Raw genomic sequence first — 24,094 nt, 5'->3', positions numbered from 1 at the left:
GTGAAATATATAGTCGGAGTACAATATTAATTTTATTACTTAATGGTATATAATTTTGTTCGATAAATTAGTATTACACGTATACGTGACGCATTCATAATTAAATACGTATGTATAAATACAAACATTGTAAATAATTTATTGCACTACGACGAGGGACAATCAATTTCATGATTCACTTTATTATCTCTTCAGTTGATAAATGATAGAGTCGGATCGATTTCACATATACTGAGCAACCCCAACGTTGTTTGATCAATTTGTACATAGTTAGTTATGTATTTACATCGAAATAGTGTCGTATGTACTTCATTAAAATTATAGCGATTTTTAAGCTCTTTGAAAAAAAGTCATTGCCATCAGCAATGTATTCCTTTCTTCGAGGAAAATCAATTATAATGTTCTTCCTGCAACTCCTTGCGAAAGAGTTGGTGAAGTAAAGAAAAAAAAAAATTTATTGAGATCATTTTATACAACTTATAAGTAATTGTTCAATAAAACTTAATCATTTCTTTACGCATATCACATTTTATTTCATTTAACAGTTATATATAAAGACGAGTACCTATTCGCGAAAAGGCGTAAAATAAAGGCGTAAACCTCTGTTAAACAACTCTGTATAAATTTGTTCTCAACAATAATAAAACCTTTACAAAACAAGGCACTAAGACTCCAAGTACAAGTGTCGCGTCTGCAACAAAGTTTACATTAAATCACAATAAATCATATATAAATTTCGGGCAATTGAATTTCTCTTTTTTTATATTTAAAACGTCTGTCTTTACACATTCTACTTTCACTACATTCGCTATGTCTTCAGAGCAATGCCTGTACTGCGTAACGGAGGAAGGTTTATTTACATAATGTCAAATTTCGGGGAAACCTGGTATTAAAGATCTTCTCAATTAATTTCTTCATAAACCCCACGTTATGTAAATAAGCTTTCGTTCAAACGTGACGGACGTGTATGCTGCTTGTTAGACGGTATAAAAAAGAAATGTACGAACGTACATTGGAGTATCAAAACGTTACGGACGGATATCAGTCGACTAGATGGATGATCTAGTCGACTGTATTTTCTCTTCTCTTCCATGGCTGATTAAGTTCAGGGAAGAAATTGTAGATGCGCGCATTGAGAGAAATATCAGCGAGCGTGGAAAAATGCGTATCTAAAATTTCTCTCCTTGCGCAAAGATCCCATCAAAGGTTCAAAGTGATGAAACGACAATACAAGTCTGAAACTATTTGGGGTTTATCGATCATTCGATCGTCATTGACGCAACGATTGGTTAAATTAAAGGGTCTTCAAGGTCTTCTCGATGTGCCTCAATGTCGTTTCCGGGACCGCATCTGTCAACGCTTTGTGAAATCCTTCGTAGACCATGAGACATCTAAACATTCCTTTCGTGTGGTTTCTGTGGAATTAGAGTACAGAAAAAAAGAAAAGTAAAGTATATGATAAATATAAACATTAATATTTTTATTGTATCCTAATGAGTGCATTAAAAATACGAGATAATTATACAAAAATATAGATATACACATATAGTAACAAATTTTAATTACAAAAGAAATGGTTTAAAAGTAATAAATAAAAAATGTGAAACATCATAATAAACGTTTATGGTATTCCTTGAAACATTCCCCTAAACATAAACCTGGATTATCCATACAGCCACTGCAAAAATAATTAGTGTTTTTTCGCGATCCATTAGCAAAACACTGTCTACATCTCTTTCGTTTTATTCTATTTTGTTCATCTCTAGAAAGCATTTCAGGTAGATGTTCGTGTTGTATTAAAGCAAGAGGTATATTTTCTTGATTGTTGCTATATAAGAAAGCATTAATAATGTTCAAGCGATAATCGAAAAAGTGTATCTTCTTTTTAGAAGACGAGTATTTTGAATATAGGAAAAAAGAATTTAACAATAACGTTTCTACAATATTTATCCATAATTTAATATTCCGTTCAAATGTATTTCTGATGCAAGTGTAATAAGATAACAATTGGTCTTTTTTGTCGATATTTTCCATAAATGCATTATATTTGTGTAATGCTAAGGGCTCTTTATATTTCTTTTTTCTTTTATTTTCCAACTCTATAAAGTCTGCTACAAATTCACTCGAGATAAACAAAACTTCTCTTTTATTTCGAAATTTACTCATTATAATATTATTTTTGTGACGAGATATCATTTCCCCTTCTACAAGCTTTTTATTAACAACATTTATATTATTTCCCTTTCGGAAGTTTCGTAAGGTGCCTGTGCAATACGTTTGGGCATCAAGCAGTTGTTTGGCTAATTCAAAATTGGTAAAAAAATCATCCATATAAACAGAATGTCCTTTGTACAGAAAATCTTCTAATAAATAACCAACTATTTTTGCTGCATATTTTGTTCCATTTGTATCATCATTGTTTCCTTTATATGTCTTAATTCGAAGAGTTATTCCTGAACCCTCTGTTAAAACATATAATTTGATACAATTATGCATCTTTCGAGAAATATTATCTAATCTGCCTCTCCAAGGAACTAGTGTCTCATGTATTATTAGTTCTTTTTGCGGATAGTAGAGTTGTTTCATTTTTTCATTGAAATAATCAATAATTGGTTCTATTTTATTCATACAATTATTGGGTCTATTATCCGAAGAGAAATGCAAAGAACGTAATATTTCTTGAAATCTGTTCCTGCTCATATGTTGGGAGAAACAAGTGAAATTAAACAGTCTCTGAGTACTCCAATAGTTTTGTAATTTCGGACATTTAATTGTACCCATATGTAATAGTAGACCTAGAAATATTTTTAATTCTCGCACTGTTAATTCTTTCCATTGATCACCTCCCCTAGTCTTCCCATATTTATTTGTTTCTATGACAGTATTCAAAAAGAAGTTTGTATCAAACAACAATTCAAAGAAATTAATAGGATCCAATCCATTAGGTGAATATTTTAAACCATTATTTTGTTTGAAAACAAATGTTTTCAACTTATCCTGAAGCATCCATTCTCTATCATCCGTACTGTCTTCAAGAAATTCATTTACTTCTATGCTCTCTGATTCGATACTGCTCTCACTTACATCTATTTCTTCAGAGATTAGTTCACCATCTTCATCGTCTGTTTCTAAGTAATTTTTATATCTATTTTTATGCCAATTGATTTCAATATCGTCACTGTCGTATACAGTAACAGAGACTTTTTGCCTTTTTGTGTCATTTTCCAATACAGAGTCTTCGCTTTCATCACTGTATACAATTTGACACATCGACGGTCCTGGTTTATCCATCCTTTATTTGATCTTCAAACCAATAGCAGTTCTACCTTTTTATTCACCTTAGTCTGCACTGTATTTTACAACAGTATAAATGTTCCCATTGCTCTCTGAGAACTGACCATTACTACCGATCTCTATACATGACCCACATACTGCGTCAGGGGCTAAACGAGTGAGATGTTGCGTGACTCATCTGCTGAGTCACCGGTGTCGAATGCGTTAAAGATAGAGGGGATGTAAACAGTACTGCCCCGCATGATCCTCACGTGATCAGACGCCCATTGGTATGTTATGTTCTAGTCAGGGCCGTATTGTACTATAGTAGCCCTGATACATCGTGTTCTGTTACATTACGTTGCCTTTTACATGTAGTTTTACTCGTTTTACTTTATACAATATCTTTTATATATTTTCTCTTACAAAGTGAAGTACACATAGGGTTGTAAAATGGTATATTATTAGTGACTTGTATCAATATGATACATTTACCTAGCATCCAGATTCCCATCGATCAACAATCTCGCGCCCGTGTTGAGTAACTTGTCCCTTACATCTTTTGGCAACATCATGGTGTGTTCTGGTCCGATCTGCTGGACTATAGAGGCCAATAGCCTGGCGGTCGCTGCTCTCACGATAGCATTTTGATGACTACACAAAGAAAAGGAATTAATTATGATTTAAAGATTTTTTTTCTGTCATTTTCTGACTGTACGCTGCGTTACCTAGCTCCTCGCTGGACAATCACACCAATCGTTTTATGTGGCGGAAGGTGTTCGATCATGCGATCAAGGGCCGCATTGCTATCTGCCCGAAGAAATCGATTGGTGTCGGCTGTCCTATGAAGCAATGGTCCAGCTATGTCATCGAAATCCTGTTGACAACATAAGTCCTCGTATCATCGAAATGTCATAGAAGTGGGACTTCTGCGTAGATTAAATAAATTAATTGCATGAAAATGTATGGGTAATCACCTGATCTATGCCACGGATTTGCGAAGTAAAGATATCGCTAGCGGCCAGACATGCAGCACGCGCCACCTGTGACCGAAGACTTTTTATTTGTCGACCTAAGAGCCGATTAATCGTCGCTGTGGTGCTGACGTCCAAGGACTCCGGCTCTTGCTTTGTAATCTGGGACAATGCTTTCAAACCTTTCATGGTAATTTCCCTAAAACGATGAAATAAGTCGGGGTTCAATTGATTAATGATTATATTTCTTAAATGTGGGATACTTTACGCCAAATCAATCATGTTTCACGTTCGATGTTAAGGGTTATGATACAAATTAGATTCCAATGATTTACCATTCTTTACTCTCCAGCTGAGAAAAACACTGTTGCACAATCGGCTTCGTTTTTTCCAGTTTTACTAAATTTCCTTTGCTTCGGTATCGTCTCATCATGCGAGGAACTTTCGACGTCATTCGTTTGGACAGTTTGGCCGATTCCATAGGTTCAGTCTGAACACAAACGTATGGGTACTTAGAATTAGAAACTTTACAAGCTAGAAAATCAACGAAAAAATAATAAAGTAATACGAAGAATGATCTCATACTTCAATCTTTAAAATTCCTGGCTCCGTGTTCGTTTCGCTGGAGCTATCCCGACTTTGTCCATCGTCCAATGTATTACTCCCGTTAGAGTCATTAATGAACTGGAATGGAAAGACAAGTAGAACATGCATTTCATTTCTTTTCAAAATTTAATTGATTTGATTACAATTACGTACTCTGCAGGCATTATTATCATCATTTTCGATTAACGGAACAGCGGTCTCTAGATGATTTTCAATGTAGTTGAGAGCCTCGGTGGAGTGAGGCCTGGATGCAATAATGATCGTCGGTGATTCCACATTTTTGGATCCTCTACGGGACTTAATCGGTTCTATCGGTTCGAGGAAATCATCTTCGCACTGTGGTATAGGCGAAATCACTCCCTCTTCGCTTGAATCTGCGGATTCTTTATTTTCCAAATCGAAACTCTATAAGGAGTTAAACATTTGGCTGATTATAGTCCTTGAGAATGAGATACGTGAGGCTTTTGTCTACTAACCAATTTATGAGAACTGATGCAGGAATTACGCCTAGGTGATTTCAACGCTCCAAAATCGTTGGAATTCTGGCTTGACGATCGACTCGATTTCTTAGGACTGCTGGATCTTCTCGATGGTGAACCTAGCACTTCTTGAAAGTCTGAGGCCAGATCATCAGCAGACGTTTGCAAATTTTCGCTTGTCAATACCCGTTCATTCGTTAAAACGGATACTATAGATCTTCTTCCCGCGCTTGTCCTTCCATCCGTTCCTTCGACTTCGTCGGAAGCACTTGATTCGCTGTCGTTCTGATGCTCGCAACATTGTGAGCATAGAGAGTTCCTGGTTGACACGCGACTCTGGATCCTCGATTTTGCTTCCTCCTCGCTGCTCCAGTTTTTGGAAACGTCGTCTTCGATTGACCCGATCGGTGGCTCAATTGTGGCATCAATTTTCTCACCCAACGCGATCTGCAAATGCATTTTTGTTGTATTATATAGGTGAGATATTTGTTTGGAATGTTTATTAGCTTGAAAGTCCTTGCGCCGAGAGAACTCACAACGAAGTCGACTGTGTCTTGATCAGGAGTACTCGACTGGCCAGTAATGATGTCAAACGCAGCGTCTACATTTCTTTCGGGGCTGGATGATCTACTCTCGCTGTCATCTTGGGTGTCGTGAGTGTCTTGTCCAGTATCTTGCTCGCAATTATTTTCCAACGCATCCGACGACGACAGTTCCTGATCATCCGCTGAAAAGTAGAATAATTTGATTCGATAAACTCCAATTACTGGAATGATGTTTTCTACAAACTAAATTATTATAAATTTTGCTTATGGTAAATTTAATCAATGGAACATGTAATATATAACTATTATAGAAAGCAAGGTGTTCGAATACAGCTCGTTCGAGTGTTGCTTAAATGTTACAGGCAAAATATTGATTCCTTCCCCATGTTGGGTCTAAAGGTTTACTCGTCGTCCGAGGTTAAGAACCTCTCGCTCCAGTTCGTGTACTTTCGATCGCACTTGGCTAGTCTCGCAGCTCATTTTCTATCGCTTTAACGATCACAATTCTGCTGGATGAACTCTCCCATAATTCGTCGCTGTACATCGTATAGATCGTGTCTATAAGACAACCGACTCAAACAGAAGTTACATAAAAATCAATCGAGACTAGACAGGGTTTATTCGTCCTTCGAGAAATCACTGTCGAGGCTGAATTTCATGCTTTTGTCACGCATAAGAAAACGTACTATAAGGTGATAATCACGACACAATTAATTTAAAATACCTTCGAAACGTGTTTCAATGGCATCCAACGTGTGCACTCCATAGTCTTCGTTCGTTAAAAAATGATGTTTGTTCTTTTCGTTATACTCTTCCTCGTTCACCACTTTGTCTCTAAAACACAAGTCAAATAATCAGGTATAAAGAGTAAGCATTTGTAAACGTTTGAGCTTTGAAAAAAAGTGCCAACAAAATTAAAATCGGCTTTTGGGAGTCACCCCCCTTAATATCGCATGAGGGTCACACATAAAATAAAATCATACCAACTAACTGTACATTGCACAATACATGTCCCGCGCATATAGAACTCCCTTTCATGCATAATATATAGCGCTGATGAATGTCGAGGACAAAAGTGTTACGAACTCGCCTATTTCCCGCAGTAAGTATTACAAATCTGATTTACTAAAGTCCTCGATTAAAATACACTGCATACAATAGTCTGCGCACAGTTGCAACGTGACTCGTACTTTTAAATGGTACTCCCTTGCTTCGTACATTAACAATTCATTTCTCGTTTATTGCAGTTACCTCTTTATTTCTATTCCGTACCATACATTTTCTATAGTAAATTTTCCATGAACCTGGAAACGTACATAGTGTCGTTGCTGGTGCTCAACGTCAAAGGAATCACGGGCGTCGTGTGGGCGGTGGTAACGATCGTTGAAATCGAATCTTCCTCCTCTTTAGCGACGTCCACCGATTGTCTGCACCTAAACGCGCAAGGACAATAACGAAGAACCGTGTCAGCGATTTTGTACTCCTTCCTCCTGGACTTTGCAGACTTTTCATTGAAATTCTGATCCTTTTCTGGCGAGTTCGAGTCTTCATTCTTGAAGACTGTGACCTTGTCGCTCTCCTTGGTCTCGTCAGGCCAGGCGCAATACTTGAAGATCATTTTCACCGATGTTCCCTCATCAATCGCGATCCTACCTCTTCGATTTCGACTGGCTGGTACCATTTACACTGTTCGCCAGCGTTATTTCCACGTTACTGGGTCGTTTCATTCTTCAAGGTTCACTTTTGTCGCGGCTAATGGAATCCTATTGTATCGTACGCTTCCGACGACTGTCTTTTATCATTTTGCAGCATGTCACTTATTTTATTTTATAAAACACCGGCTGATTATTTAATTTTATCGTTGGGAAAAGAAAATATCTTGAAAAAATGATAAAAAAAAATGTTTCCGTGTTTCCCTCGAATTCTACGATCACCGAAGAGAAATCGAGGAAACTTCGAGGCAGTAAATTTCAAGTGTCTAGACGTATGTAAATGAAATTTCTGGCTCGAACTTCCAGGGGTTAACGAATGATCGATTAACAACCTGTTATATCTGAAGGATAACTGTAACTTGGATAACAGAGGTTCAAAAATTTTCCAATTTGAATATATTTTCATAATCGAGGATCTAAAATTTACTATCAGTAGATATCGATACGTTCTTAAAAATTCGTTCGATTAAAATGATTGAAACTAATACGTTTTTTGTTCGGAAGAGATGCAATGATACGCTGCCAACATATCAATAATCTCTATACACACGTGTTGTGAAACTTCACGACATTTCTGAACAAAGTAGCAATTTTCTACGTACTTCTTTAGTCGCTAATACTGTAGTTTGTAGCGGTGAAGTTTGATTATTCATTGAAATCCATACTGACAAATGGAACGACTTACAAGTACTTCTTGTACTTCGAAGAGAATTATAATAAAAATATATGAAACACGCAATATTAACTTAATTTTACCACACAAAATTAACGAGTACCAATTTGTTTTCGCTACGCGAAAGAAAATAGAACATATTGGTAAAATTTTAAACTTGAAAAGAACAAAATAACAAAGTTTCAAACGCAGTGTTCAGGAGACCATTCTTAAACATACTTCCAAAGTGATTTAAACGCGATGGAATACCGTGCTAGGGTTCGCAGCGATTCTGTGCCACACGAAACATAAATTAATTCTCCCAGTGACGAATAATTCAATTCTGGACAGTTGTCGCCGACGCACGACACTCTCAGTTAGACAAGAATCAGTTTAAATAAAAAAAGAAATGTATCCCAAGTTCCTCGATGATCACTTTCCACAATTTCCGTGAAAGCAGAAAATCGAAAAAGGGGAAAGGGGGAGAAACGGAAGCAAGTGCAATTTGCGACGACGCGACAGGTGACGAGGTACGCACGACTGTGCCCCGCGTAGACGTCGAGCGTCCCGACGCTGACCGCTGCCCCTTCCAGGTAAACCGCGTCCCCTTCCCCTAGCTTTTCTCTCTTTTCCCTTCTACCATTTCACCTGTAACCACGCGATACCTTATCGAATGACTATACACTGACCGTACCTTTGCCACCCCTCTCCTCGAGCACGAGGGTGGAAACTTACGTAGGTGTGTGCGTTCCAGGTGAAAATGACAAGGTGCTATTGACTACTGCTATTTCTCTGTCTGTATGTTTTACTTCGTAGAGATATCTGACAGGTATACGAACACCTTCCGATGTTGTCCTTTTATCATCAAAGGTGGTACTATGATCCCCCTTCGGGTTTATATTGTTTCATTGCTCGGTAACAATATACAGTATAGCAAAATGAAAATGTCCACGAAGTGTATAACATTTGTGACATGCGGATGCCTTATAAATCCAACTTGGCAGCCATGCAAATTCTACGCCGAGACACAATGTCCGTAGGAGTTTTCTAGCCATCCCGGTAATGAGCTTCAATTATTATGTGGTTAGTATTCGCTACCGTGTTTAGTCTACAGGCAAGATGTGATTGCCGTTTTATTCTCGCATTACTTCTCACGCGACGTTCATAAATCAAAGAATGAGAAACGAGATCTAGAATGTCTCGACACACTACTGCCCGTTTATTTATTCCATACGACTGCCTCGTTAAACGGTCTCTCGTGCGTAATCCTAACCGATCGCTTCGAATCTTTGCGGTTCTACGTCGAAATATTCAAGGATAGAACAAGATTAGGACAATTCATTGGGCACAGTTGTGAGTCACGTCCCATGTAAAAGTGGTTTCAAGAAATTGGTTAAGCAAATGCGATGTAATCCGCCAATAATTGTGAAAACGCGTCCTTACTCAGCCGTCATGTTCCCAGAACAGCTGTTAAGTATTTTTCTGCGTAGTATCGATTCGCACGGCGAAATTGCGGAGTCTTACATTTGTCGCGTATCTAGATCTGCTGTTAAAAAGTTGTAAAAAATGCAAAACACTGCCATGGCGTTGGAACGAGGAAGAATTTGTTGTACACATGTACGAAAATAGGAGAATAATTTTCTGAGATATAGACTAATGAGACAAACCGACTTGAAAATCAATGAAGTATCGCACCACCGCGACGATAGTACCCCCATAAGAATGTACCGCGTCACCTGCCGCAGATAAAAATTTATTACACATTCCCCACAGTTCCTACTTTATCCATTTCTTTCTACGAATGTACGCCAGTTTTTCTATCAACGCACGAATATCCTAAAAATTATTCTCTATATCGATTAATATGTACATACTATTCCACTTAGGTTTATTTTTGGGTACGATCGATTTTATGAGATAGCAGATAAGAGAAAGCCAGACGGCGAGTCTTATGTACGAATACGCACTTTTCATCGTCGAACAAGTATTATTACATTAAAAATCCCTACTAAAGAATATATGAAAGAATAAATTGTTACTTACATATCATACATGGACGCTGCGTGTACTTCGTTGGCAGCCATTCTAGCAAATTGTTGGCGATGATATAGTTGCGACGGAGACAGCGATCGTAGCCTTCTTCTGTAAGGAGTGTCAGGGCATATCTCAGGAAAATGATCATTTGCCTGAGCGTCAGATGAAATCAACTCGACATTGTTCATTTTTTGTGCGGCTGCGTCCTTCGTCCTGCGGTAGAATCTTGCCTGCAATGTAATACATAATTGTCAAAATTACTTTGTATTAATATTTGTATTAATTAAATACTGTAAATACTTACTCTTGATAACATGTTTGTATCGTCAATCTCGCCTCCTCTTTGTGTAAAATCTATCTTATTGTAGGTATGCGTCAATGGTGTAGGAGCTGTCCGCAATGGTCGGAAAGAGTTCTCATCGGTAAACCGCCCCTCTCTACGAGTACTCGTGTTGTACCTAGGAAAAACGGAGAGAAATTTTAAATTTGTATTAAATTATTGAATTGGATATTAAAAATGTATTTTTACAAGTGAAGTTTATACCCACATGTCATGCATAACAAACGTCTGTTGCTTAACGTTCCTCGGCAAAGATGGTTGATTACGTTCAATAGAGCTTGAGCGACCGTATCTTAAGCCGACGTCAGGCTTCTTTTGATACCTATCTTTCTCCAAAAATTTCGGATGAACTCTGGGGATAACATCTGACTCTTGCGTGCTAGTACTGTTCTCTTGATTCTTTTTTCTTCGGAACAGGGTTCCTCTGTGAACATATATCATTAATCATATTATATATATTTCGATGTCTTTATGTATACCTGTTACTAACGATTAGTACCTGCCGTTTTCTTCTTGAGAACTCATGTGCGCAGTGGTCTCCGCAGCGTCTTTTAATCTTCTCCTCGACTGAGAGGCGATTAATTCAAAATTAGTAGATTTATCCAGGTTGTAATCGACGACTTTTGATCCTCGATCGCGAGTGAATAACACAGGTATCCTAGATTCTGTTTTATTGTTAATTTCCTAAAATGTGCGCTACGTTAATAGAGATTATTATGACCTATGATAATTTCAGAAGAAAAGTGAAACTTACTCTTCTTTCAAAATTATCGTCAACGATATTTCTATAATTTGTAGATTCTTTTGTGGAAGCCGGAAGTCTCGCTTGATTCTTCGCGTTCGAATTAGAGCTGGTGCCGTCCCCTAAAATGTAACAATATTTTGCATTTCCCATCGTACTACCGCCATGCCTGCAATATGACCGCTAAAAGTTAAAAAATACAATGATTATTACGGATGTCAGTGTTCACGCCTCGAGACGCTCGTAGGTTTGCTTCATCTTCGCATTGGAGGTCCTAGAAGCGATACACACTGCGTTTATATCACTTAAATATACAGTTAAATTTTATTACGTTTATGACAATTTGTAACAGGACAGTGTGAGACCTTCTAACCTCAAATAATTCTAATAAATGTTTCAAATTCAAGCGAGACATAATGTCAATTGAATATTAACCAAGGTGTTAATTATCATTAACACGTTTATTAGACCAAAAAGTAAGAATATCCCTTTCAAAGAATTTTATCATACCGTTTATCCGATCTCGTAAAGAACTACAAAAGAGAAAAAACAAGAAACGAAACGAACGTCTTCGACATACTGACTTGAAATTTGTCGACGAGTCAAACGATTAATCGTTGAAAGCTTATAATTTATAGTCCGAAAAACGCCTTGTTACTTTATTATTTGTTAGCAAGTCGTTTGTATACGATTATGATTTGTGCAATGATAGACATTTGAAATATTGCCGCTTATCCAGCGTGCAACTGTTTATTCAAATTGTGTAAATCTAAGCGATGAGTTACAACCATGATTTGTGGATTAAAACTGCTTCTATATAATACTGTTGCACCACGCGAACATTGCTGACCTCGTGACACGCGATAAAATTTCGAACCGAACTTAAGCTCGCAGACTTGCATTTCGATAATGGCCTCATCAAAATTGTTAATTACCATTTGCATTCAACGCAACGGTAATGCACATACCGAAGTTATTGATTTGGCTCGGCAGCCAGGTACTGTTCGCATCGAGAATGATTGAAGTAGTCTGGAGTCATGTAATGGAAGTTAAAATTAGTATTTCATAGCAATCATACCTGACTTTGCGTTGGAACTATCTGCCAAACCACAGGGTGATCCGTCTTAGAACGCATACCCACTCCAAGAGCAACAAAATTTGGCCTGTCGATCCACCGATTTTCATTGTAGTTGCCATGTTCATTCCTAGAAAGATTTAATACGATATTGTGCGTAAACCTTTATGATCCAAGTTATTACCTTGCAAGTTTCTCCTTTTCTGACCTCGTGGATATAATTTGTCCTTTGGTACGACTAATGCCAGGGGAAACGGAGCCACTTCCTGCCACGATCCAATCGACGTCAGGGCCTGAAAGAATTTAATCAAGCCATCAATAGAAGGTAGCACGGGAGGAAATTAAATACAGCTTATTGCCGCAGTCTATCGTCAGAGTGAAAAAAAGTAATTTACCTGTGGCTATTTGCACGGTAGGTGAAATTTGTAGGCCATACATGACAAGGCCATCGGCGGAAACCAGAGGCAAGGACTTCCGTGCGAGGCGTGCTCTAATAGCAGAGATCATTGCCTCTCTGTCGTGGTGTCCTTCCGAAGCGCGTTTTCCAGCGGCTAATACTTCCTGCAAGCATTGCTAATAATTGCTCTGAAGAGAAATCTTGATTCTACAATTGTTTCGAGCAGTGCTCAAGTACCTCGGATTCGTAGATCTGCGCCAGAACAGCCAGAGTATCAAGTGCAGCTTGTCGCACCCTGCGACGTCGATCTCTGACCATCTTGGCTACTTTATTGGCCACGGCGTCCACTTTGAATTCCGTGCTTGGAAATGTTATCAAGGAAAAGATCAACAGCTGCAGGGTGTTTTCTCTGATCTGAGAAGAGTTTAATACAGAAACTATTAGGATGGCACTAGAAAATAATTATAAATTACACATATTGTTAAACAGATGTCACCTTTGCGTTTCTGGCGTTCAAACATTGCGGCTGCAGAAGCTGCTCCAAGAGAAGAGCAGGTCTGAGCCTGAGCATCGCGATCCTGGCTAGCTGAGCAGCACTCGGACCACCTTGCCTCGCTAAACCCCAGGCTAACTGTGGTAGCCTCTTCTTCAGAGCTTCCTCGCTTACCCCAGCTACGACCACCTAATATGAGGTAAATACCAAGTAATTAAAGCAATATAGATAAAGATCTAGAGTAGAAGTTTACCATTTTTTGTGACTGTAGCGAATAAGAACAATAGACTTAACATTTAGATTGATCTGGAGGCGAAAATTTACGAGTCGCAAATGTACCTTTGCCACTGCGAGGCCGGCAGCAGCGACTCGACAGCTCTTTTCATTGCCCAACACTGCATGCAAAAGAGATCCTAATCGCGGCTCTATCGCGATCAGTGCTGAAGACGTTCGTAAAGCCGATGCTACCCTCTCAAAGCCTCTGACACGAGCACGCCAGTCTTCCTGAAACGAGATCAAATTACGATTAATTGAAAGTTAAGGGGAAGGTACGACCACAAGAATTTACTAAATTTCATCAACTTGGATCGCCTTAATGTCATTTAGGTTGCTTATGAGATACATTTAGCGGTTTTTTATTGTATGATTTTTATTTTAAAGATTATTGCACCTTTTAGTCCAAGATACATTTATAAAAACATTTGCAGGCGATGTCATTCGACAAGAATCTGGAGTCGAGAAACGAATGTTATCGATCGTCGCAGCAAGTCTGAATACAATCTACCGGTAACATCTGCATTTGCTTTCCGATTCGGCTCTATTTACACGGAAGTGATCGATACTATCGACTTTTCATAGTTCCAAAGAACTCGTGGAGGAACTTCCTCAAGAGTCAACAGAATAAAAAGATCTACCACGGCTTCGCAATATTTTGCATTCTACTACAAGATACTTTATAAATAATTACCCCCGAAGAAGACACGCCAATTACAAGAAAATACCAATTACTTCAAGTACGTCATACCCAAGACGTTAATAAGACGTTATTAAGTACAAACTTCGTTTCTCTCGTGTCTTCGCGTACATTCGAAACGATTACAAAATGCAAAACACGGATATTAGGACTGGTTTGAAGACGCCTCGCGAGGTTCAAACGACGCTGGAATCGCAATGGATTTGCATATACATCGAAACGGCGATTTAGTGGACCGACGTGGCACGCAACGCGTTCCTAATTATTTTCTTGCTACCCGCGGGCGGCACGCGTTTCGCCTCCGCGACTTCGGTGCATAATGTTCCATAGGGAAATCTCTCTCGTTTTTCATCAGCGGAATATTCATACTAATCGCGAACGGGTCTGTTTCAGCGTCTCGGGGCCACGTGGAAAGCGAGACGCGGCATGCATTATTCAAATCGTCGCCGTTTCACTGCCACGAGGATACGAACATCGGGGAAAATGTCTTCTGGAAGTGTGATCAATCTACTTAATCAGTCGACGCAATAAAAACACCGTCAGGCAAGGGGTGGTCCCTGAAAAATTCCACAAATGAAGAACATTAATGATAACGAGAAATTAAAACGTCACGTTGACATACGTTTCTCAGCAAAGAACATGTTGCAGGTTCAAAGTATGACATTAAGTGACTTGCCTGTTATAGAGTCTGCGACACAGGCAGGGGAGGATTCGACCACTCAACACGTTGTTGGTCAGGTGAATAAGCTTTACTCAACTGATGTTATTCAGTCGGTAAGATGAAAATAAGCTTTACTCACAATCAGAGTAGCTGTTTAGTCGGTATAGAAACTCATGGTTTGCTCACAATTACACTGACTATTCAGTCGGTATGGTACACTCACGCTTTACTCACAATCAGAGTAGCTGTTTAGCCGGTATAGAAACTCATGGTTTGCTCACAATTACACTGACTATTCAGTCGGTATGGTAGACTCACGCTTTACTCAGAATCAGACTGGCTGTTCAGTCGGTATGATAAACTCGCGCTAATATGGATGACATGGCTGTAAAGCTTGTTAAAATTCAAAAATTAATATATCCATGTCTTTATCTTCTTATATTTACGTGAAAAACAATGACGAAACAACCTATCCTCAAAGAGTGAGCGAACCCACCGGCGCTGAATCATTTATTTCCGTGCGAAAAGTTTCCTTTACCTTAAACAGAGTAGATTACGCGACGAGGAGGATCGATAGATGCTATTCACTTTTATAGTTCTGATTATACCCACACTTCTACGTTGATGGAAGGGCAATAGCGTGGCCTTGAACTTCCGTTGAATGAAAGGCAGACGATTTCACGGTCAAGAGACGCTTCAACGTGTCTCGCTGATAACGACAATCGCATAAAACGTTCGTTACTTTCACCGCGAACGCAATTGTCTGGAACGAATTGCAAACGCGACAAAAATAAATTCTATGTAGTTTATACTTAGCGCATAATTTCTTGTATGGCTGACACGTGCAATTTATTATTATTTTCAATCGGTATCATAGTTTATAAATTGATATTCGTGATCGATATGAATGATCATTTACAGGTTTCGTTTTGTGCCGTGTGTATATGATATTTATACACTTCAGGGGCAAGTAAAAAATGAAACAAACATCAATTAGTTCTTCGAGCTTGAACTGAAATCAAAATAAAAATTAAATTTAATTACAAAGCTCCTTGCCACGGGTTTAGAATACCGCAGATCCATCACTGTCGGAGAACAACAGGAAACCGGTCAGTCAGTGCCTCGCTAGAAGGAAGAACGAATATTTACCTCGTGCTTCCAGTAAATACGTGCTTTTTCTGTTAATTCTCAGGTCGAACTAAACGTTTCGTGAGATTACCAAACAAAATGGGTGTTCGTAAGATGAGTGGTAGACAATTTCATGTGAGACTCAACGTTTAACGTTTCCTTTTGAATAAATGAACGCATGATGTATAGAAACCGCAAAAGAATTGTTCTTCAAATTTTAAAGTATGTCGTTGGCTGTGGATTGATATTTTTTATATTGAAATTGACCCTACATCGTGTTGGAGAGGAGGACAAGTTAATACCTACGTTGGATGAACTGGATAAATTAATGGTACGCGTATTAAAATAATAAATACATCAGAGCCGTAAAGGAAGAAATATAAATTGAACTAACAGAATATCGAGTGGTAGTTTAGTGTTTACTTTTAGGTCGAAGCAGAAAACGACAATTTCCAGCGATTGTTAACAGCGAAGTATACTTGCCGAAGATACAATCTAGGTGCATATAAAGAACCCGATAAACTTGCAAGCTTTAAGCACCCACCCGCGCCACAGTATAGCGTCTTTTATATAAGCAGGTTTGATAATATTCTCCATGGAATTATTTATAAAAATTCACGCTCTCCAGTTATTCATAACTGAAGAATCTTAACGCTTTAATCTATCGCGTTTCTACGATATCATTCCTCGAACAGGTCGCATAATCTATCATACTGTCCAATTTACAAAGCCGGTAGCACAACATGGATTTACAATTTATGTCTTCTAATGAACGTGCCCGAGGAAGAGCTGAACAGTGGAAAGGAACAGATATCGACCATCGCGAGAAGGGTAATACCGGAACTCGAATATCCAGCAGCCGACAAGGTAAACCTAAATCATTCTAAACACGCGTCGAGCTAAACGTATTGAGCATTCACCCGTCGACTCGGGAAATTAATTGCACCGTAGCATTCGCCGCGACCGAGGCGAAACTACTTCGAAAAATCCCTAGACAATACCATTTAAAAATGTTCGAGTCGTGGAAACAAAGTTTATGGTATCAGTAGCGTATCAGAGATTCAAGAAGAGAAAATTGATGTAGGCTCTAAAGGTAACGAAGAAACTCTTGGTGGTAAGGCACCCATTTGAGAGATTGCTGAGCGCATATCGCGATAAGCTGGAAAACTCTGTGGCTGGAAGGGAACACGGGACACTTCACTTTTATCGGAAATATGGCAGCAAGATTGTTCAAAAGTACCGCGGTGAGTCACGACAAAATATCGACCGCGATATTCCTTGCTGGAGCACTGGGTTAACCCTTTGCACTCGGATGTCCCCTATGACGCGACATCGTACGTCTGGGGAAACTTCTTTAATGATTATATAAAGTTATGCGAGCGCGAATAGAATTTGTTTATTCTCAGAGAGGAATTATACCGAACCTACGAAGGACCAGGTGATCAGACTAGAGGGAATTCCTTCGCCAGCTGGAATCGAACCGACGTTCAGAGAATTCGTTCAGTATCTAATTAACACCGACTTGGCCAGCTACGGAGACGATCATTGGATGCCATACTACTTCTTCTGCACGCCTTGCATCGTCGATTATGACATAATCGCGAAGGTAGCCTTATAGCAATGATGCATGTACTGTAATGAAAACAATATTTCACAGAATTATTTAATGTTATGATATGGAGAATATAAAGTCAGAGAGTATAAAGGAGAATGTAAAGTTCCTATCCAGACTGAATTATTTTTATGCACAGTTTCGTTATGGGTATATAACGCTTTGCAGGTAGAAACAATGTGGCGGGACCAGATTTACACGATCCATAAATTAGGCCTGCAAAAGGTAATTAAGCCAAGATGGCGACATAGCGGTGGTCACTCGAGCGCATCGAGGATATATTTCAGTCAGCTGAACAAAGATATGATGCAGAAATTGTACGGAAAATTCAAACTCGACTTCGACCTATTCGATTACTCGCCTGATCATTATTACCAATACGCAGCTCCTGTTTAAAAATTAAATTCAAACAAAAATACGAATTATCGTTCCAATAAATAATAAAAAAAATTGCATGGTACTGCAAAAATAAGTTCCAGCGTACTATTACTTGATTTTTATCCAGCCGGATCGGTCAAGTACCCCACGGTTAGTGGTCGAGGGTCGGTGGCGATAAAACGCGGCAGCTTTTCGTTTGCTCATTAATTAATCCGACTCGAGGGGGAGCCATCGACTTTAGGACAGATCGTTCTGATACATTGCGTCATGGCAAGTGGGTCAATCGATTTCGTCGGCAAAAGTTCGTCGCGTGGCGTAATGTGATTTAAACACTATCAATTAGGTTCACGTATGTATGCTTATCGGCTTAACACGTTTCTTTGTTTTTGCCGTCCGTCTGTTCCAGCGATTTTCGTGCTGAACACGTTCGACGTGACCGTAAAAATATAGGACGTATTCGATTAGCATTGTTAAGCTTCGTGAAATATTTCATGCGCCAGCAGGTTAGTACTTAACTTATCGAACGCTTGCGATTCTCCTATTAAGCATCGATCCACGTGAACATGCTTGCATTGAAGAGAAGTAACGCGATCTTCGAGAGAGTTTCGATTATAGTCCTACAGCCGACTCGATTGTATCCCACATGTTACACTACGTGTAGCGTGAATGTTATGCTGCAAGTATTGTGAATATCGTGTATAGTACGATTACATTGTGCGTATTGCGACAGTTACAGAAGAAAATAAAGGAATCGTATTACTCACTTTGTTATGCAGATCCTCCAGCACTTCCTGGTCGACCAACCCCAACTCTTCCCAGCTAGATTCCTCCGATATACCCGCCATGTCTCCAATACCATGAGCTGCACTGCCATTTTTCTCAATCACATCGCGCTTATCGCGATCACGCTTCGTCGTTCGTTCACCGCCAGCGTTTTCTAACGACTCGCCACCGACATTACCCTCCTTCGTCGTAACACTTTTAAACTTTTCAACATCTCTACCCGAAACATCCTTTTCGTCAGCCTTCGAGTCCCTCGCGAATAACCGATCGCCTTCGTCATCGACTTCATCTATCTTCGCATTACTCGGCTCGGTTTCCTCTTCCACAAATGAACCAAACAGTGAATCCACTTTTTGATCATTTTCTAGGGTAGCAAATCTCTCTTCGACTCTCCTCTTCGGAACATTTGACTGTTTTACAATCAAGCTTTCCATATCTGCTATCGAAACACTTTTGCTGACTGTCTCAACCACTTTATCTGTACTTTCGTCCAATTTCTCGTCTTTATTCTCCAAACTAATTGAATTGTTGGAGGCCAAACTCCCGAGGCTCTGGCCACTTTGAACCAGCTTAACGTCTTCCTTCTTCGCCTCTTCTATTCTCCCAACAATCGCGAGGACCCTCAAATTCTCATTATTCTTATTCAACTCGTTCTTCTCTTCCTGTCCCCTCGAATTCCTCTTTTTCCTAGATTGTTCCACAGACTTGCTAACTACTGGACTGCTGGTTCTCGAAAGGATACTCTTCTTAGGACTCAGGTCCGCGTTGTGAGTGTACACTTCTCTCTTGGGGCTGCTGGAGACGGACCTGGACGCTCTCCTTAGCTTCCCAGGCTCTCTGCGAGGACTGCAAGGCTGAGAAGACGGTCTCCTCCCGGTGTTAGGCATTTTCGTAGCTGGAGAAACGGGAAGGGGAATCCTAGTCTTAGGGGTTGCCTCGAGTGACTCTGTCTCGTCGCTATCCGGAGTTCTCAGTTTGACTACTTCACCTCCAAAATGCACCCTTCTAGGAGTCTTCCGTCTGTCGGGAGAAGAGTCTTTGGCTTCCACGTCGTTTCTCACGTCCGTCCCGCTCTCGTCGTCCTGCTCCTTTTCGCTGTCTTCCTTTTCCTCCAAGATGGTCATCGTGATGGCAGTTTCTTCGTTGAACTTGATCTCAGTCTCTAACACTACCCTCGCCGCTGGCATAACTCCATTCACCTCGTCTTCCTCTTCCGCGATACCAGACGTGTCGCTGTCGCTCTCCCACTTCCTGTCTGGGTCTTTAGACTCCGCTTTCTCGACGCTTTTACCATCAACCTCTGCCCTCTTGTGCGCTTTCTTCGCGGACTTGACGTTGTAGATCTTAGACAGGATTTCGATGTTCCGTTTTAACTTGTTGTCGTAGTCTTTTAAGTAGTCCTCGAACTCCTGAACGCCCACTGCGTCGCGGATCTTCATCAACGACTTCAGCACGGCCTCCTGGTGTGGGACCTGAGAATTGAAACGTTTGATAAGATGTGATTAACAGAAAATAATAGCGATTATTAACCATGATCATGCATTACAATTTGCTCGAGACTGACCTGAGCCAGTCTGGATGCCAGAGCAATTGTTGCATCCTTCACGAGCTTTTCGCTAGGAGAGGGGCTGCTGGACGAAGGGAACAGCAGAGACGGAACGCTCAGGATCACTCCCGTGGTGACGTTCGTTTGAAAGGAGTCGCGCACCTCGGAACGGTTCAACCCATCCTGAAGAATCTGTAAGAAAGAGTATAACCGATCGATGCAAACCCCTTTCGCAGTCGATAAGTGTATCGAATAGTGGGGGAGGGAAGGTCAACGCGTTTCCGTGCGTCAACAGTTTGAATCATGTTCACGAACGTGGTAACTGATCCAAATATTAATCCTTTAAAACGTTAATTTCTATACGACATAATCGCTGGTTGTTCTATTGCTTTTGGATAGCTGTGTAAAAGGAAGAATAAGACTAACGTTCTTGATGGTGTTCTCCCTATCACGGCTGTGAATGAGAAAAACCCGCAAAGCGTCGAGAGCACCCTTGCGAACAGCCGGCGCCGGGTGGCCCAAATTATTGACCAGCTCCGGCACCACTGGTTGCATGACCTTGTCCACGATGTCAGCGTTCAAAGTCGGCAGCACGTCTATGAGCACGCGAAGAGCGTGCTGACGCACCTCCCATTCCGGATCACGCAGTCTCTCCGATATCTCTAGGAACGTGAGACGCGTGTCGACCTCGCTTGGAAATTTCCTGGTGCGCACCTGGACGATAAATGAAATTATTAAGTAGTTTGTTAATTATTTAGGATACTGTACGATTGCATTTAATAATGGCGATGGGCGTTACTGTTGCTACAATGGTGCCGCAGGTTTACAATTAAACTATCGTCGGTATGGATGTACAAACTAAAATAACGCCTTTACTGTTGACTTTAGCAATTTGTCAGTAAAGCTCTTGCATTCTTCCAGTCACATGTACATTCCTTTTACCCTTACACACACTCTTATCATTCATACCCAAACTGGCGTCGCTCGTTTAATCTAAACATTCGCTGGATCCCATACGCTTCCTTCTAGGCACACTTCAAAGAGTCCAAACACTCTTCTTTCGCACCTCGGGTTCTCGTCGTCTATCCATTCGTCGAACTCGTTCTCTGCAATAACAATATTCTATTCGTTTAATGTGAAAATAAGAAATACCAACCACGTGTTCCCAGAGAGGAGTGAGCTGTACAGGTTGGCCGTTGGGTGAGGTCAATGTCATCTTTCGATGGAGCCGGTGACGATGACCTCGGCGAGACGGCCTCAGAGGAGTCGAGGAGAAATCGAACGGCGACGATCGTCCAAGAAGGGGCGAGGAATCCTTCGGGGGCTGCAGAGGCCCCGCATTCGTCGATCCTGTCATAGATGACGAATACTCGAAGCACTCGGACATACCACCCTACGTCTCGTCCCTCGGGAACCGTAGGTCCTTCACCATCTTCCTTGGTAATCGCTTTCCTAGTCCCTTGCCGTTCATCGAGTCACGCGAGGATTAGCCTAATCGACAGATTCATTAGATATGTATATACAGCCAGCATAAACCCCCGTCAACCATGACGAACGAGTACGTAAGAACATTTTTCTACTATAATAATCGCAGTCAAGAACAATACAACAAAATCGAAATTTCCAACGTTGAGTTCCAACTTCCGTATTGATCGATCGACGATATTTCTTCGTCTTCCAGCGCATGCTACGTACAAAAGTAAGAAATGATTGACATTAGCACCCGACTTCCGGTTTCGGTTGCAGAATCGATCTCAGTATTTAGTCACGCAATGCGTTTCAATATTAATTTAAACTTCTTCTGTGCACGTAGGAACGTCTTCCCTCGAATCAGACCAATTATTCACACTACGCGTGCGATACTGTTTTAGATTAAAAAATAAGTCGAATAATTATTATCCTCGTACGAATTAAGTTTGTAACGTAAAACATTGGAAGGTTTCAATGTATAATTTTCGCTTGGGAGCAGATATTTTTAAGAGGGTGGAAGAAAAAAGGAACAAATCGAGGCGAAGTCGCGAAGTTTATCATCGAATCTCGCGACACGAACCCTGCATAAAAGTAGTACACACGAGAGGCGATTGCATAATCCAAAGAAAACGTGCGTGTGTCTGGAAAGTCCAGAAGGGGTTGTCCTCTTACGAGGCCGCATAAGGGTGAATACTTATTCATTGTACTTAACTCGATCGAGCGTGAACTTTTTTCCTCCTACAAGTACCTACTGCTTTCTCTAAGACAGACTCGAAAATTATTGTAAAATTTCTTCCAATTAAAAGAGAATATTGTTTGTTTATTAAGGGATGAAATTGACGTCAATCTACATTAATACAGAATGTACCGAAAATGTTGGAGGTCCTTGGAAGAGGTGATTCGGGAGGTGATTTGAAACAACTTTTTCCTTAGCGAAAATGTTGTAGGAGGCTTCGTTGAAGAGATATTAACGGAAAACACTGACCAATCAGAGCGCGAGTATGCCGGTGGAGCGTAGGCTACGCGATAGGCGGCCGCGCTCATAGGCTACCGCGGCCGCTCCAACGGTATACGCTCTCTGATTGGTCAGTGTCTTCCGTTAATATCTCTTCAACGAAGCCGCCTACAACATTTTCGCTAAGGAAAAAGTTGTTTCAAATCACCTCCCGAACCACCCTTTTCAAGGTGTTACAACATTTTTGGGACACCCTATATAAATCAATGTAAGAAATTTTCTTCTTGAAAGTCTAAGTTGCAAGCTCTTTCTAGTAACGTAGTTACACAAAAACAACGTTCAATGTCAACGATAATTATGAATCATCCCTTTACCCTTGAATCTCCAATCGACATTCCTTACGGAATTGCCTCGTGTCTATGATCAATTTTTGCGTAACTTTTTTCGTTTTTCGTGAACTTTAAGAACGGTGCTTTAATTACAAAAGCTGGGTTTTAGTAGCCAATTAATTCTAAAAAGGATTAATTCACCATTGAATTAGCAATATTGAAATAGAACTTTGCACTAACAGAAAAGAAAGTATAACTATGCTATAATTTTGTTGTTTATTTGGCGCCTTTTTCAAAAATGTATGGTTAATTTATTTATCACGTGATCGCAAGTCGTTACATTCATGTAACTCAGCACCATTGTCTAAACTCGCTTACAAAAACGAAATTTGCGATACAACAATGAGGTGCACTTACACTATTATTCGTTGACGTATTTCTAAATAATGTTAAACAATTTTATGTTGATAAATTTTATGTTAAGTTGATGATTTAAAAGAATCAGATTCACTAAATTGTTACGACTACCTAGACGCAAAGAGTGTACAGGCTATTTCCTCGAGTTTCATTGGTATGCTGTTTTGATAAGGTTTTAGTTACTAAACATATTCCAACATAGAAAAATACGTAGTTGACTTACTCGTGTCATGCACAAGGAAGACGTGATGTTGTTACTGTAGCGATGCACATGTCACAGTTTCCACGTTTATTGCCACTGTGTCGTGCACATTTTTTTTATTTAACTCAACCACATCTTATGACAAACGACGCGACAATTAATATCACAGAGTACTCTACTCTGTGATCGAAGCAATCATCAAACGAGAAACTCACCCGACTACGGCCGACATGTGACTGCCGCCACTCGATTCTTGAAGCAAGGTGGTTTTGCGGGTAATATCGACCACCCTCTCCCCACTTCTCCAGAAATGCTTTT

At 40.0% G+C, this 24,094-nt stretch overlaps 3 protein-coding genes across 5 annotated transcripts; 1 reads left to right on the top strand and 2 right to left on the bottom strand.

Annotated features, from left to right (window-relative positions):
• Positions 1-10: 10 nt before the first annotated feature.
• Positions 11-24,007, bottom strand: LOC128885405 (uncharacterized). The gene is made up of 27 exons (XM_054139438.1): positions 23,798-24,007; positions 21,560-21,894; positions 20,830-21,117; positions 20,422-20,595; positions 18,839-20,329; positions 13,662-13,826; positions 13,326-13,511; positions 13,067-13,243; positions 12,828-12,993; positions 12,617-12,725; positions 12,436-12,562; positions 11,571-11,631; positions 11,370-11,479; positions 11,115-11,299; positions 10,824-11,039; positions 10,580-10,733; positions 10,285-10,505; positions 6,602-6,711; positions 5,869-6,059; positions 5,330-5,779; positions 5,007-5,258; positions 4,833-4,931; positions 4,583-4,737; positions 4,251-4,446; positions 4,002-4,150; positions 3,769-3,927; positions 11-1,415 (listed from the first exon to the last, which is right to left on the bottom strand). The coding sequence occupies exons 2-27, from the start codon at positions 21,788-21,790 to the stop codon at positions 1,295-1,297; spliced, it is 5,943 nt and encodes a 1,980-aa protein (XP_053995413.1). The 5' UTR covers positions 21,791-21,894; positions 23,798-24,007; the 3' UTR covers positions 11-1,294.
• On the bottom strand, positions 1,423-3,751 carry LOC128885410 (piggyBac transposable element-derived protein 4-like). The gene has a single exon (XM_054139445.1). The coding sequence runs from the start codon at positions 3,289-3,291 to the stop codon at positions 1,609-1,611; it is 1,683 nt and encodes a 560-aa protein (XP_053995420.1). The 5' UTR covers positions 3,292-3,751; the 3' UTR covers positions 1,423-1,608.
• LOC128885415 (carbohydrate sulfotransferase 11-like) lies at positions 13,726-18,831 on the top strand. 3 transcript variants are annotated; one of them, XM_054139456.1, is made up of 7 exons: positions 13,726-13,870; positions 14,030-16,415; positions 16,514-16,662; positions 16,780-16,951; positions 17,169-17,328; positions 17,491-17,690; positions 17,865-18,831. In XM_054139456.1, the coding sequence occupies exons 2-7, from the start codon at positions 16,263-16,265 to the stop codon at positions 18,090-18,092; spliced, it is 1,062 nt and encodes a 353-aa protein (XP_053995431.1). In that variant the 5' UTR covers positions 13,726-13,870; positions 14,030-16,262; the 3' UTR covers positions 18,093-18,831. The 3 variants fall into 3 exon arrangements, with proteins under 3 accessions (XP_053995431.1, XP_053995432.1, XP_053995430.1); XM_054139457.1 differs by having other exon boundaries at positions 13,799-16,219; positions 16,308-16,415; XM_054139455.1 differs by having other exon boundaries at positions 13,806-16,415.
• Positions 24,008-24,094: the final 87 nt, after the last annotated feature.

Source organism: Hylaeus anthracinus, unplaced genomic scaffold (genome assembly GCF_026225885.1).
Source record: "Hylaeus anthracinus isolate JK02 unplaced genomic scaffold, UHH_iyHylAnth1.0_haploid 11981, whole genome shotgun sequence".
In the NCBI taxonomy this organism is placed as follows: domain Eukaryota; kingdom Metazoa; phylum Arthropoda; class Insecta; order Hymenoptera; family Colletidae; genus Hylaeus; species Hylaeus anthracinus.
The sequence above is the reverse complement of the archived record's forward strand: the minus strand, read 5'-3'. Positions and strand labels throughout refer to the sequence as shown.